We start from the raw sequence: 15,845 nt of genomic DNA, 5'->3' as shown, positions 1-15,845 counted from the left end.
AACTATAAATTTGCACTAAAATGTATACTTTAAATTTACTACGGATGTATATTGAAAAATACTATATATACTATATTTAAAGTCCCTTTTAAATCCGCTACAAATTTCCATGTAAAATGCTATTTACAAAGCTCAACAAATTCGCCGTAAAAAGTCGCAAATAAATTGCTCTAAATATTTATTTAATTCATGTTGTTTAGTGTTAAAAAATCGTGTGCAGACGTCTGGACTTAAGCGTTAAACATTTGTATATATGTAAATATATAGAGATATCGGACGATTATTTCCGCCGCCGCCGCCAATGAGCGAAGCATTTAAAGAAAATGTAAATGGAAATATTTTGTTTCGCATTTTCTTATTTTCATTTTCTGTTCCCCGTTATTTTTCACGCCAAGTTTTTGCATTAATTATGTTAAATATTTGTGCAGTGTTTGCTAATTAAATATAATAATTAAGAAATGTGAAGCAATTGTTGAACAATGTGATTAAAAATGAAGCAATTATAAATTTTGTCGCACCTTTCTGCTGAGCTGCTTGCAATATCAGCAAAATAATTGTATTTTTATTTATTTGTTGTAGTTGTTGTTGTTGGGGTTTTTTTGTGGTTGTTGAAGCGTCTTTGCGCCGGTTTTGTTTTTGTATTTTTATTTGCTGTTGTTGTCGTTGTTGTTGTTGCTTGTTGATGGTTCAGCTTATTGTTTATTTCTTGTTGATTGTACGCTTTGTTTAAGCCAATTTAAGCTTTTAATCAGCGCTTTTTTCTCGCACTACTACACAGAAACAAGGCGCGACGTACGCACGCACGCACCCACACACACACACACACACGCACGCACGCATAGACAGCAAGACGCGGCGCAGACTTGTGCCTATTTATTTAACTCCAATTTGTTGCTGTTGCTATTATTATTCGATTGCAACGCGTGTATTCTCTTTATTTTTTGATACAAAATATATCTGTGATATGCATACATACATACATACATATGTATATATACAATTTGTATTATCACACGCACACGCCGCGCTTTGACGTCGATACTTTGATACGTATTGTAACTGTAACTGCCCGGAACGCAGCGGCGCAGCAGCAACGTTTGCCGTCGCGTGTGAACAGAACAGCGTCGTCTGCGATACTTGTGCGAAAAATTTTTTGCTACAAAAGATGCCGCCAATATAAGTACGTTGACGTTTGCGCTCAAACAGCGTCGCACTCAACGTGTGTGTTATCGGGTGTGAGTGAGTCGCATTGAGTGAGCGCGAGCGCACCGAGTATGACGGTGGGTGGCAATGGCAGACAGCCACGAGCGCTCTCATGCATACGTCATAGTTCGGCTCTTGGCATGCGGCAGCAGCGAACATGTTGCAGTTCGATGCGAGTTGCGCTCAAACCAATCGGTTGCGACCACGCAACATGTTCTAGTTGGAAGCTCGCGCAAACTGTTGCCGTTTTTCGAGTGTTTGCAAATGAGAGTGAGTGTGTGTGTGTGTGTGTGTTTGTGTGCGTGTTTTGGTTTGAAGCGGCGTGGCGTTTATTTGCCTTGGTTTCAGTTTTCGTGCATAGCATGCGAAATTGCTTGAGTAGGTTGGTAGGTCACTGCCTCGTCTCACTGTATTAGTGTGGGTGTGCGTGTGTGTGTCGCACTCCTTTTACGCTCTATGCGTGCGAGTGAATATGCATGTGTGTGTGTGTGTGTGTGTATTCTACTTGTTTATGTGTGCGCGCCTGAGCTTAAGTTCATTAACGGCGCTTGCTTCGCGCAACAGTTCACGGCATGCGCTGCCTTCTATACACATGCCTAGACACACACACACACACACACACACACATATTTACATGACCGTTAGTTAGTTGTTAGAGATACTCACAGCACAATTTGGGTGCCGATTGCCCTCGCGTCTATTTGCCTGTAGCTGATTCAATAAATGGCACCGCATTTTCACAGTGGCCCTGCGTCGCTGCCGCTGCCGCTGTCGTCGTCTTTTGCTTATTCTTCTTCTGCCTCTGCTTCTTCTTCTAATGCCTGTTGTTGGTTTTCCCTTTTATTCTGCATATATTTTTTTTTTTTTTGGGTGCGGTCCCCCATACAAATCTGCGGCCATAGAGCTGATGGATATTATTTGCACGTGCTTGTATGTGTTTGTTTGTGCTTATGCATATATTTGTGTATATGTGTGAGTGTGTGCGTTGCTCTGTTTGTGTGGATTCCATTTGATGAGAAATCATATAAATAAAACGAGCTTGAGCTGAGCGAAATAATAAAGCGAAAAGGGTTTATTTTGATGGTTTCGCATAGATTCGCTAAGTAAATGTAATTGCATTTAAGCTTTTTCTCTAACTTTGAACTTTTCCACGCAATCAAATCACAGTTAGATTATTGCGGTTTTTCATTCATTTCGCATATTAAATTTAAATCAATTTAAGTTTTAAAATTAAAATTAAATTTTAATGTATAAATTATTGTATACTTAATATGAGAAATATAAATTAATTTTGGTTTGATTTTTTTTTTTAATTGCTCAACTTGTAGATACCCTGTAGTGTTTATTTGTCGATTTTATTTTTATTTTATTTTTTTAAATTATTTTATTGTGTAAGACTGAATTATTTAATTTAATTCAATTCATTATTGATTTGAATTATTGAATAACTTAATTGTTTAATCTACATATATTAATGTATTAAACTTTTTTTTATATGTATATATATTTATATATTATATATTTTTTTTTTTTTCATACATTTGACAAAGCCCCGCAGAGTTATTTTAAATTTGTAAAATTTTTAGTACACATAAAAATTTGTATATTTTTTTTCACATCATTTTTATGACATCATAAATATGCCCAATTGTCAAGGTGTTAATGGGTATTCATGTATAGGCAATCTTAAATTTTTTAAAGAGCTCATTTGGCAATAATGATGATGATAATAATAATAACAATAATGATGGCAAATGTGCAGCAGATGGATACAAATTATTGTCGCTGTGCTGCAGCGCATTATTCTCTGTCTCTCTCTGTGTGTGTGTGTGTGTGTGCGTGTGTTTGACTGGGAATGTAAGTGTGTCTGGGAATGTATGGCCATTTGGTGGGCATTTTTATGGCTATATATTTGTGTCTATTACCGCTAGCCAGGGCGCTAATTAAGTCCGCTGTTCGAGCTGCCCACACGCACAATTTTTTGGCTGTTGCAAAAGGAGAGGCATTCAAGGGGGCGAGGCTGGGCGGTTTTGTGGCGGCAGCTGGCAATTCGCTGGGGGGACTCATTAAAGGCAAATCCCAAATTAATTGGGTATTAGACACAATGCATTACGGCCAAAGCGAAAAGTGTTGCCTAGGCCAGTTCCACCAGACCCCATCCTCCCTCCGTTGGCTATAAAATGCGCCCAGCAAGGGGCGTGGCAGAGCCATAAAACCGCTACGCATATATCCACACATATAGCAATAAAATAAGAAAGGGCAGCGAAAATCGTCTGCAAACTCGCTTATTGATTCCACAGCCAGTTCTTCTATGTGGCCCCAGGCCAAAGGGTCATAAAAATATGAATGCAGTAAAAAAAAAAAAGCTAAAATAATTCATATTGTAAGGCATACAGGTTGTCCTCACTCTCCCACTTCCAGTCCCGCTCCCATCTTCACTCCCTCTACTCCTATGAATATAGCATAAGTTTTTTATGAAATATTTAAGCATATATTTATACTCATTCACGAAACTGAAACGAGTATATTCGTTTTTTGTAGTGCTGTCTGTCCGCTCTTCGGTCTTCAAACTAGAAATATTTTATAATGAAATATTATTATTATAAATAGTCAAGATTTTTTCCAACCGGCCCTAGGGGCGTGGAAAATTAGGTATTCAGCGTACGATAACGCCAGACTGCAACGCTTTTACTTATTCTTGTTTATTGAGGCACATTTCTGTGCCGGGAGCCCAGTTTATACTCTCTATATAAATATATATAATGTATGCAACCAAAGTCAGCAAATTCGAGTTTGACTATATTTTTGTTTGTTTGCATTTCAAAAATTGCAGACACCAAAACATACAAAAGCGTAGGCGGTTAGTGGCAGAGAGGTGGAGGGGAGGGCGGTGGGTTGGATGCCCTCCTCATAGAGAGACATAAATTGGCATTTTGTCCAGCTGGAGCAGAAAATGCTTTTGTGTTTGTTATGAGGTCGTCCAGGCGGCATTTTGTGCCTGTTTGTCCACGGCTCAGAGCTCTTTTGCAGATTTATGCAGCCCCCGTTTCCAGAGACAGCAATTCATATGCCCTTATTTAAGACAAATTGAAATTTTAAATTAAAATGGAGCTTTTATCTTAAATGTGATACTCTAATAAATTTTTGAGAATTTTATTTTATAATGTTTTTAGCCTGAGTTCATTTGCATTATATAACTAATTAACTATAGTTGTAAAAAGAGTTGAGCCAAATTTGTTACAGAAAAGAGAAAGATATAGATATATATGCATATATAGATGTTCCGAATTTATTATACAATTTTTCATGTACAAAATGAATAATACAAAATTTAAAAAAAATATATATAAAAATTATAGTTAAAGAATACTGAATTTATCTCATTGGATAAATTACAACACATATTTATAAATACTTTTTGGGTATACATAAATAATTTAGAAAAAATAAATTAATTAAAGAATTATGTTTGGGATTGGTTGAATTTATTACAAATTTCAAGTAAACTATAAATTTAGTAAATAAATAAATAAAATATAAAAATATATATTTAAACATATATATGAATAAAAAGGGATAAAAATAAAAACATACAAAAAGGCATATACAATATATTTACATATGTGATTAAAACTGATCAGCATTTTATTTTTTTGTAATTATAAATTTTATTTCAATTTTAGCCATTTATTTAAAGTTTTTAGATATTGCAGACAATTGAGTTCGTGTCTTGCCTTGTTAATAATCAATGAATTAATGATTGCTAATCAAAAGTTAACACTGTGAGTTGCTAGTCTGTATTTGTGCATATTAGTATTTCTAGTAATTCTACTTTTTTACTAGATTATATTTCAGCAAAAGTCAATAGACCCATTGCAGCCCTTAGTCAATATGCTTTTGGCTCTAGGGCAAGAGTTCAGATTCGGTTTTTCGGCATTCTTGATGGGCAAACAATAAGTAGTTGGTAAATAGTTTATACAAGTGCCACGCCCCTGCCTCCACAGCCACCGCCACTGCCACTGCCACTAGCTGTGCCCTCAGTGTGCCATATCGTTAGAGTTTTCCTGCTGCTTTCATTGTTATGCGAAGTATGCACATTTTTGTGTACAAGCAAATGTACTTAGGACATGCTGGCGATTTATTTGACTTTTCTCACTGAACTACGCATACATACGTAGAGTGGCTCTGTGTGTGCGTGAGTGCGTGTGTGAGTGTGTCTGGCAAATTAACCCAGTCACGTACTCTGCTTAGCCGGGCCTAATCAAATAAACGCGTCAAATTAAACAACAGCCGCAAAGCCAACAACAACGGCAGCCACAACAATATCAAGGGGCGACAAGTAAATATATGAGTTTGACACCTCGATACCAGATTGTGCAGACAATGCATGACAGAGATGGCTAGAGAGAGAGTGAGAGGGAGAGGGAGAGGGAGAGGGAGAAGGAGAGTGAGAGAAAGATTGAGTGTGTGGTTTTCTGAGTAGCTTTATCCATATACATACATATATATTTATTTATACAATTACTTCAGCCAGCGCTCAACACTATGTCAGAATGTATTTTTTTTGTCCTCTCTGCTTAACAAAGGATAATTTCAGCTGCTTAGAGCGCTGTAAATCTAATAATATAATAAATAGATTATTTATTTCTATAGATTTTTACTATATATTTGAGCATTGCTTGTATGTAAGCCTATTCTAAGAACTTGCTTATATATTTATATTTATATACTTGTTTTTATCTCTAAAATAATAAATATTTATTATCATTATTTAAATAATTAAAAAAAAAATTAAATAAAATGAATTAAATCATTAATTAAATAAATGAAAGTATTTGCCATAGTTTTATTATTTTTTATAAAAAACGTAAATATTATTATTATTTATTGATTAATAACATTAATTATTTTAAAACGTATTTTAATTTGTTTGTTCCTAATTAACATTTTCTCTTCGATATGTTCTATAAATTTACTTTTGTTTCCGTTTTGAAATATAATGAAATATAAAATGTATTTTTCGGCTTCGTTGCATTAATTTTATTTCTATTTATTTTTATTGCGTTTTATTTCTCTACCTATGTATTTTTCCTGCGCTTCACATCATATTCAGAGACCACATTAGTTCCATATTTGATTCTCTACTTCATATTAAATTCACAGATCTCAACATTTTTTTATTTATTTGTCCACTTCTTTTTCCAGCTCTTCACATTTTATTCAAGGATTCCATTATTCCTCCACTTCTACTTGTCTAGCCTTTTTACCTGTTCTTCATATTATGTGCTTAAATTATGTGCATTCTCCTATTTATTTCTCTGCTTGTTTTCCTGCTCTTCACAGATCCATAAATATTTCCCTATTTAATCGTCTACGTCTTTTTCCCTGTTCTTCACAGATCTCCTCATACCCCCACCTCTATTTCCCCACCGTCTTTTCCTTCTCTTCACAATAGATTCCTTGTAATAAACTACCCATTTGTACACTTTTACAGGTCATCTCTCTCTCTCTCTCTCTCGCTCACGCCTTTCACTCTCAATTGGTGCTCGCCTATTGTTTTTGTTGATTTTAGTTGCGTGCGGTGTTGTCGCCGCTGATTAGTTGTTGCAACTGACGTCATATTAATTATGTGGCAGACACCCACACACACACACCCACACACACACACCCACACACTGGCACGCATACAGATTAAATGCGATTGGCTGGTGGCACAGATTCGATCGGAACTCAAATTGAGTGGCGGCGGCACAGTTTGAGTGCTGTTCGAGTGGCACACAGAGGGCGCTCGTGTGTCTGAATGGGACGGTTGAATGGTTGGGCACACTTGAGTGCCTTCTGGCCAAATGAGCCATCAGCCGACGAGCAGCTGCCACGCCAGAGTTGCGCCTCGGGCTGGGGCAATGTGCGTTGCCAACTTGTTTACATTTTGTTATTGTTGTTCGCGTTGTTGTTCGTGTTGCTGTTGTTGTTGTTGATTTTTTTTAACATTTTTGTTTACTAGACGGGCAGCACGTGCTGACAGAGCAACCCATCCGTTGCGCTCCAACCCAAAAGAGTATCTGCGCCGCTTCATCTGCCCCATCTGCTGCTGATGCTGATGCTGCTGCTGCTGATGCTTTGGGTATGCGGCAGTGCCTGAGGCATGCATATTTTATATGGCCATAAGCTGTAGAAGCTGTTGCCAGCTTTATCTCGGCCTCTGCCCCCATTGTGGCTCAGTCTCAGGTCGACACTAATCGCAATTGCTTGAAAAACTGGGCCAAGCGCACATCATTATTTTCTGGCTGCTTTTAGCCGTATTCTTGTTGCCGTTGTTGTTGTTGTCGTTTCTGTTTTTAGCGGTTGTTGCGTTTGCTGTCCTTTCTTTTGATTTTATTATTTATTTATATACTTTGGCGTATTCCCAAACTGCCGCACGTTAATTTCAATTTCTGTTGGCAAATGCAAATATCTCTTTAGATTTGCCATTTTCAATTTGCGTTTGTGGGCGTGGCACCCGGCCAGGTGGCATAATCAACAAGTCTCTTTTGTTGCGGCCTTAGCTTTTGGCCTTTGGCTTTGGACTCTCGCTTTCTGTGGCTCGCAAAATTGTGTCACTTTTATTGGTTTTTCTCTCTTATTGTTTTTTATTTTATTTTTTGTTTTAGGTACGCAATGTCTAAAAGTAAAAGTCTCAATTTAGTTGAACTGAAGCTTTAAGATTTGTCTAAGCTAAAATTCATATTTATTTCCTATTGGAAAAATCTTAATCAAAATTTAATTTCTATTAAATTTTTGTAATAAATTATGGATATATGAAAGTATGTAACTATTATTAAATATATTATAAGCTTAGCATACTTTTGGGTTGAATTTTAGAAATTTTAAAATAGGTTTGATATTTAATATTTTTTTAATCTTAATTTTACGATATATATAATATAAAACTAATATATACAAATATAAAAACTAATAATTAAACAATATATAATAATAAAAAAAAAATAAATAAATAAAAAAAAACATAAACTAATAAATAAAAATAATAATAATAAAACCTAAAAATATATAAAAAAATAAAAAAATTGATAAGTCAAAAATAATTAAATATATTTATACTATAAAAGTTAAAAAAAAAAAAAAAAATACAAAAAAATATAATATTAAAATTAAAAGTATCAAAAAATATAAATAAATTTCATTAAATTAACAAAATGACAGAAAATATGAAAAATCACAGAATTTTCGTCTTTCTAAAAATATTTTTATAATATTCATTATTTTTGTTGACTTTAGTTTTTCGATATATTTAAATACAAATATGTAAAATGCTTCAAAAAGTATGTATAATAATTTAATAAAATAGTCTAATTCCTTCTTAAAAAAAAATAAAAGTAAAAACTATATATATTATTTAATAGAAAATAATAAAAATAAATTGTACAAAAATTATAATAATTGTTTTTTTTATAATTAATTATTAATTTAAATTTTTAAATTAACCTTCCAACTAATTCTCTACTCTTTCTACTTTTTCCAGTATATATATTCTGCTGATTGCCAACCACAAATCGGTAAGTGCCTCACTTCTATTTATTAAAGTATATATTGCATATGTGTGTATATAGATATCTGAAATATATTTAGCTGCCTCAGCTATACTAATATTTATCTAGCAAAATTAAACCAACCCAAATTAAAGTCATGCTGACCAAAAGTTTCATTCACTAGGAATTCCAGCCTCAGCTGGAAAATCTCTTGCTCCAAGTAAAGAGAATAAAAGACGCCATGAAAGTGTTGCTTAAATAAAATACTTTTATTTATTTGTTTATTGCACAGAAAAGGCATCGCTTATTGTCTAAACAGTGACAAATCACACCCAGTTAAATATATATATGTCTATATATCTTTGCTTTAGTAAGACTTGTCCATTTCATTCGATCATTATTTTGGTTTATATTTGCTTAATATGCGAAAATTACGTGAGTGTGTGTGTGAGTGTGTGTAGGAGTGCGTGTGTGGTCGTTTGGTTCTCATGTTGATGACACGCCCACAATGCGTGACGCCCACACGTGGACATTATTAGACAAAAGGATGCCGCGTGCGCCGCTTGGCCTTGACGGGATAATCGTAACCCTCGAAATCATCATCGAGCTCATCCTGCTGCTGATGATAATGATGATGGCTATGACTGCTGCGATGATGCTTCTTTGGCTCCTTGTGCTCCTTGACCGGCACCGGGATGGGCAACGGCACCTTCTTTATCACCGTGTTCGTGTGCACATGCGTATGATGCTTCACTGGCACATGGATGCGTATCCTGCGAATTGTCAATTGTGAATGTGAGTGTGTGTGTGATTGTGAATAAAAACAGGATTCAGTTGGAGTCAGGACTTGCGCTTGGCTTTGACATTGGTTTTGGGTTTGGGGGGCTTTGGGTTCTCTGTTGTTTGTGGAGCTGTCGTTAAAGGCGTGGCCGTTACACTTACTTAAGCTTGTCGTTTGATGGATGGCCGCTTGTCAGGGCAAACATCATGCAAGTGATAAACAGCAAACTTAATGCCTGCAAAAAAAGAGAGAAACAGAACACACACACACACACAAGTGCATAAGTGAAAATGAACAGGAAGAGCGTGTACATGTGTGTGTGTGTGTGCGTGTGCGTGTGTGGGAAGCAGTTGATTAGGGTTTCTTGGTATGAGCATTCGATGTGCCTAATAGCTTCAGGGGACATATATGATGTATTTAACATTTTAGCTTTTGGTTTATGGCTGTAGCGAATGCTATACTTAAGTGAATATATTTTAGCAAGACACTAAAATGGATTTTAGAATTAATTTTATAGCAACAAATCTCTTTAAAGAATTTATATATATTAAAGTATATTTAGATATTTATATTAATATTACAACTGAAAAATTAACTAAATCATGCAATTCATATATTATTTATATATTATTATATTAATTTAAATTTAAAATATATTTTTTTTAATTTTAAAATTATTTAATTCACATTAAATTTTAGGTAAAATATAAACTAAAATAAAAATTAATAGTTAAATATATAATATTTAATATATAAATATATATAAGATATACATATTTATATATAATCATTGGATATTGAATTATTAATAAAAAAAAAAGAAAAGAATAAAAAGAACCCTATGCACTTAGAGTTTAAGATAATAATTTATAGTCAGAATTAAAAGCAATTTTAAATGAATTTATGGCAGCACGCATTCCCTCAGAATACCCTATTCTTATACGCACACAGGGTATGCACGCCTCATCCATTTGTTTCTCTATCTCTTGCGATTCGTGTGTGATAAAAAAAGAATAAAATAGTCGAGCGTCTATAAACAAAACAATATAATTAGCATAATGCCAGTTGCCATTTGGCTGTCTATTTTCGACGCCGGCAAATCGAATTTTGATTGCGACCTGCCGTCGTTGCTGTGGGCGTGGCCAAAACGTAATTACCCAAAGCGAAGCAGAGCTGAAATAAAGCTAGAAGTTAGCTTTAAGCACAGTTATTGATTTCGCTAGCTAAAGATAGCGAATCTTTTGCTCAATTGAAATTGTTTCGCACTCAAACCCAAACCCGAGGCACATTCAATTAGCAGCAGCAGCTTGGCAGAGCAAAATGAAATTGAAAATTGCCAAATTGGCAAAATTAGCTATTAAATCGTTTGGCTCATCACTTTCCAAGACATTAAATAGCATGTTGAACGGCCGCTCTTCGGGCCATGTGGCCCCAAAAGAACTTTGCAACAGGGCAACAGCTGCCCTGAGTGAATTTTTAATAGTTGCTGGCAAAATATTAAATATGTATACTTGTAGTGACTGTGTAGCATAGTGTAGTTCACTTAAATCTGAAGTGACAGCAGAGAACAGCTGTGGGAACTAATTGATTGGCCAAAATAATACTTCAAAGGTTGCCAAAGTAATAACCATTAAATAGATTAATAAGGCAGAGAGAGAGAGAGAGAGAGAGAGAGAGGGGGGTAGAGAGAGTGTTTCATAGTCTGGCTTGTGCATAATCAATAAGCAATAGTGATTGAAGTGAGTGAGCATGGCGCATGGCCAGGAAGCCGAATGATATTTAATTGCAGCTCAAGTGGAAGAAATTCTTGCTGAATAATAACTGAGTGAAGTAGCTACGAGCTGCTGCAAAAGGATATATGTACGAACAAGCATGAACAAGGATGAAGAATGAATATATTTACTGAAATGACAGAGAAAGCAAGTAGTTGGAGAGAGAGAGAGAGAAAGCCTTGAACTTGAAGTGTATGATTGAAATTTTTAATGAAAATTAAAATGGGAGTATGCAAAAGAGCGAAATGAGAGTCAAAAGAAAACAGTAAAAATGAAAAGAGATTTTCAGATGCCTATTAGTAATGATGGTAAAGATGAAGAATTTTATGGAATTCGTAGGGTGCAAAATATTACTGAAAAATGGAAAGTTTAATGCAGTCTGAAAAGGAGCTGCCTTATATATATTATATTATTATTATATATATATTATATTATATAAAATGCAACATTAACATGAAACGTGGAGGCACATAAATATTTAATAATAATATTTATATATATGTTTTTATATAATAAAATATATTTCATCTACATAACATATGCATAATAAAAATGAGTATTAAAATTAAAAATGAGTACATAAATTAAAATCAAAACAACATTATAATTAATTACAAAACTCAATTAAAACTAACTGTACTTGCTGTCTATCAAAGCTAATTTATATAAATTCAAATTAACATAAACTATCAGGCAAAATCATATTTTCTCATTCAAATGAGTCTGTGCATATGGTATGTGCATGTGATTTATTATTTCAGTGCATCAAATGAATTTGTAGCAAATGCGAAATGAAATTAAATCAAAGCTGGCCATGATTTATGGCCAAACTAATAAAAGTGACTTTAATTTCAGTTAAATCAGAATTAATTCTGCATCTAATTCAGCCATTTAAGTGGCGCATTACAAGTGAAATCCGCTTTTAGTGTGCTCTTCTTCTTTTTTAATTTGTCCAACACTGGCTGACACTTGGCTTTAATTGCCCTCTCAAATAGAGAGTCGTTAAATTGTTGCCAAGTAACTGTGAAGCCGCTTAAACGGCTGTCTGGAAACTACTTGATTAAATAAGTAAGATTCTGCTAGAAAATTTACACATTTTATGTATACTTAAAATAAAATATATTTTAAAAATATATTTTAAAAAAATATATATAATTTTTAATATATTTAATTTGTATTCTACGTTGCCAGACAAGAAAACCAATACTAACATCTCCCTGGGCCATTCGAGACGCTCTAAAATGTCATTGTCCCTGGCTGCACTTTCGTTCATTCGTTGCTTGACCTTCTCAAAGGCAGAGCCAAGTCAATTGCTACGCATTTTGGCTTAAACTTCATTCATTCTGAGGTTTCTATTATTTTTTCACACATTCTGCACTTGGAAATGCATAAAAATAATTTTCCAAGTGGAATCGCTGACCTTTTGAATGGGCGAAACTTCGAGTGCCTCAGGCTACATTTTTCCACTGCTTTTATAGACCCCAAACTAAGTTTAATGGAATTTTGTATTATAACTGCATGTAAAAATTTTACACATTTAATTATTAATACATTAAATTATGCGTATTTTTTTATTACTTATTATTACATAGGCTTATATAAAATTAGCTTAAAAATCATGTAATATTTAGCGTGAGTAGAGCCATTTATATTTATGTCTTATACACTACATTAAATTTTACATGTCTTTGAATTTTGTATGTTCATAAATGTTTTATTTATTGTTGCTGTTTTTTTTATATATATTTTTTTGCACAAATAATATTGTTCATTACACGCGCGATTAAAGTCAATGAATGTTTACTGTTTTTTTCTTTTAATATTTTTGTGGGCCAACAAAAAATTGAAATCTTTAATTAATATTTTTTGTTGTCAGTCCGTAATTGCGGTTTTATTTTATTTTTGTCTTGTAATTTATGCAACTGCGTCGAGTGTGTGTATGTGTTTGTGAGTACTTTCTAAGCGAGCTACAATGTGGTTTATTCGTTTCATTTTATGTATATATGTTTATTTATTTTTTATTAAGACAAATGTTGACTTTATTTTTGCATAATTTATGGGTCCGCACACGTTCAATGAACTGCACTTGTTCTTGGCCATAAATTGAGGTATACAAATTAATTTTTAATTGCCAGAGAGCACATTTAATTTACGTTCGGTTGTTTTGCACTTCATTTATTTGAATTTTTTCTATATCAATTTAAATAAATATCTAATTGACACTTACGCCTCGGGGCAAATGCATTTTGACACGCTGAGCTTAACACCTTGTTGCCAGATTTGATTTTGATTATTATTATAGTTTTTAGTTTTTTCTGGAATTGTTTTGGTTTTTTTTTTTTTCAACTCTTTTTAATTGAGTAAACAACGCGCAGTTTTTTCGTCGGTTTTTGTTTTTCTTGCAGCGCTCCAGCAGCGTCTGTGGTAGAAATGGAATTGCATGGGCAAGTGGCGCTCGTCGCGGCTTAAATATGAAAAAAATCAAAGAAAAAAAAAATGATAAATTGGCGGGGTACAGTGAAACGTGCCACAGCACGAAACGCCAAACAAGTGAGAGTGCAAGCGAGTGTGAGCGAGCAGGCAATACAAAGTTGGAAGTGAAATAAAAACATAATCAAACACGCAGACAAACACATTAACACACACACGCACACATACTGCAAAACTTGACCAGCTTTTGCTGCTTAGTTAACGAATAGCAAACAGAGAGAGTGCGAAAGAGAGCTAGATAGAGCGAGAAGGATAGAAACATAGGGGCAAGATCGTGAGAGTGAGAAAGGCAGCGCTGCTCGGCTTAGCGTTTTTTTTTGTGTATTTGCAGAGCGCGACGACAGAGCGAACTTTGCAACGTTGCGGCAAGTGCTTCAAAGCGTGGCACAAACACTTTGCACTGCAGCAGCCGAGTCTGTCTAGACGACTCATAAGCGCGCTGCAAACAAGAAAATCAAGTGCAGGCATTAGACACAGGCAATAGAGGCACAGAGAGCTTAGCATTGACTTTAATGAATTTAGTTCGTGTTGAGCTTTAGGTTTTGATTCAACTTGAAGTGAAGTCTTGAGCAGCTGATGGAGTTGATGTGATCAGAGAGACAGTGCTTGCAGTGGAGCTCAAGTCAATCAAATTAAGCCAACTATAGCATATAAAACTAAATTAATTAACTATAGGTGAAGGCAGAAGGACTCAATGTTAAGAGTAAATAGGTTGGCAAGAGATTCGATGCGTTAAGGCATTGAGTTTAAATAGGGTAGCAAGGGAAGCATTGCCAGGGCTTGTAAGCTTATAGCATAGCTTAAGTAGAGCTTCCAGAGAGAAAATGCAATTTCACTAAAGCTTTAAGACAGTATGTTGACTTTAAGTAAAATATTATTAGGATATAAAACTGAAATTTATTTAAAGTAATGCTTTAAATAAAGCTATCAACCAGTATATTTATGTTTGTTATTATCTTATATTTATTTTAAATATTTATTTTAAATGTATAAATGAAAGAATTCGTTATTTTACTCATTAAACAACTTTTTAAGAATTATAAAAAACTTAAATTTAATTCCTGTCGCAAAAAAAAAAAAATATATATATATACATATATAATATATATATACATATATAATATATATATACATATATAATATATATATACATATATAATATATATATACATAATGAATCCTTAAAAATTGTCAAAATTGCTTTAATTATTTTTATAAAACTTAATTTAAATCATGCCCTAAGAAAAGTTCATAATAAATTTTTAAAAATTTTAAGTATTGCTTTGCTCATTTTCTTGTCTAAATAAATTATTAATTTAGCTTTAAGGTTTGTCAGCCTTTTTTTTAATACTTGAGACTTACTGCAAATATATTTCTTTTCTCTATTAAAATTCACAAATCTTTTTATGTTTTCAAAACTAGAGCTACAGACAATGAGCACATTTCAAAAAAAATATGACAAACATATTAAATCCCATTTAGCTATTCAATTGCTGCCAAAGTGCAAAGAAAGATCTAGATGCCACAGTTCAAACGACTTCAGCTTGCCCATAGGCCGTGGCAGCTTTTGTAGCGAGCGCTTGGCTCTTGACTGATAGTGAAAAGACAAAACTCATATAACAACAGTTGAAAACAACATTTAACAGCAACAATGCTTGCAACAACAGCAGCAACAACAACAGTGAAGGCACAACGCACAACGGCAATCACATTAGCAAGACAATCCGGCAATGAGTGCGAGGCGCACAGCAGAGAGCGCAATGGAAACCGCCTTCAAATACAAGCCAGCCGCATTGTGAAAAGCCGCCAAACCTGCACCACACTCTCAAGCCCCCAAGCCCCCCTCCCCCCGCAAAATTGAATGGGTGGGAGACGAGTGACGGCGCCAAAGTCAAAAGCGTAATTGAAGCTTGTGCCTCAGTTAAACGCTGGCGATTATGTCTGCTGGCTTTTCATGGTGAGCCGCAACGGCCGATAGCAACAACAACAACAACAACAACAGCAGCAACAGCAGCAACATCAGTTTGGCAGCAGGTTGAACCTGCCACAAGGATTATGCAGCCCCCGTAG

The 15,845-nt window shown here is 34.4% G+C and overlaps 2 protein-coding genes and 1 long non-coding RNA gene across 4 annotated transcripts in view; 1 reads left to right on the top strand and 2 right to left on the bottom strand.

The window, feature by feature from the left end:
• Positions 1–949, bottom strand: part of KCNQ (KCNQ potassium channel) — a 62,138-nt gene extending 61,189 nt beyond the window's left edge. Inside the window, exon 1 of one of the 2 annotated variants that reach the window (XM_018104448.3) lies at positions 519–949. The gene's annotated coding sequence lies outside the window, so the exon portion shown is untranslated. The remainder of the gene's footprint in view (positions 1–518) is intronic. The other variant, XM_018104450.3, reaches the window with a different exon arrangement.
• Positions 950–8,725: 7,776 nt separating this feature from the next.
• The window catches only part of LOC149091000 (uncharacterized), a 29,820-nt gene continuing 22,700 nt past the window's right edge, over positions 8,726–15,845 (top strand). The window contains exon 1 of the long non-coding RNA XR_016197188.1: positions 8,726–8,759. This is a non-coding gene — a long non-coding RNA (uncharacterized LOC149091000). The remainder of the gene's footprint in view (positions 8,760–15,845) is intronic.
• Positions 8,981–13,931, bottom strand: LOC108653741 (uncharacterized). The gene is made up of 3 exons (XM_018104487.3): positions 13,513–13,931; positions 9,675–9,748; positions 8,981–9,505 (listed from the first exon to the last, which is right to left on the bottom strand). The coding sequence occupies exons 1-3, from the start codon at positions 13,528–13,530 to the stop codon at positions 9,268–9,270; spliced, it is 330 nt and encodes a 109-aa protein (XP_017959976.1). The 5' UTR covers positions 13,531–13,931; the 3' UTR covers positions 8,981–9,267.

The sequence above is a fragment of the Drosophila navojoa genome, chromosome 5 (assembly GCF_054131105.1).
Source record: "Drosophila navojoa isolate 15081-1374.11 chromosome 5, UAZ_NAV_1.0, whole genome shotgun sequence".
In the NCBI taxonomy this organism is placed as follows: Eukaryota; Metazoa; Arthropoda; class Insecta; order Diptera; family Drosophilidae; genus Drosophila; species Drosophila navojoa.
Note: the sequence above shows the minus strand (reverse complement) of the source record. Positions and strands in the feature narration are given on the sequence as shown.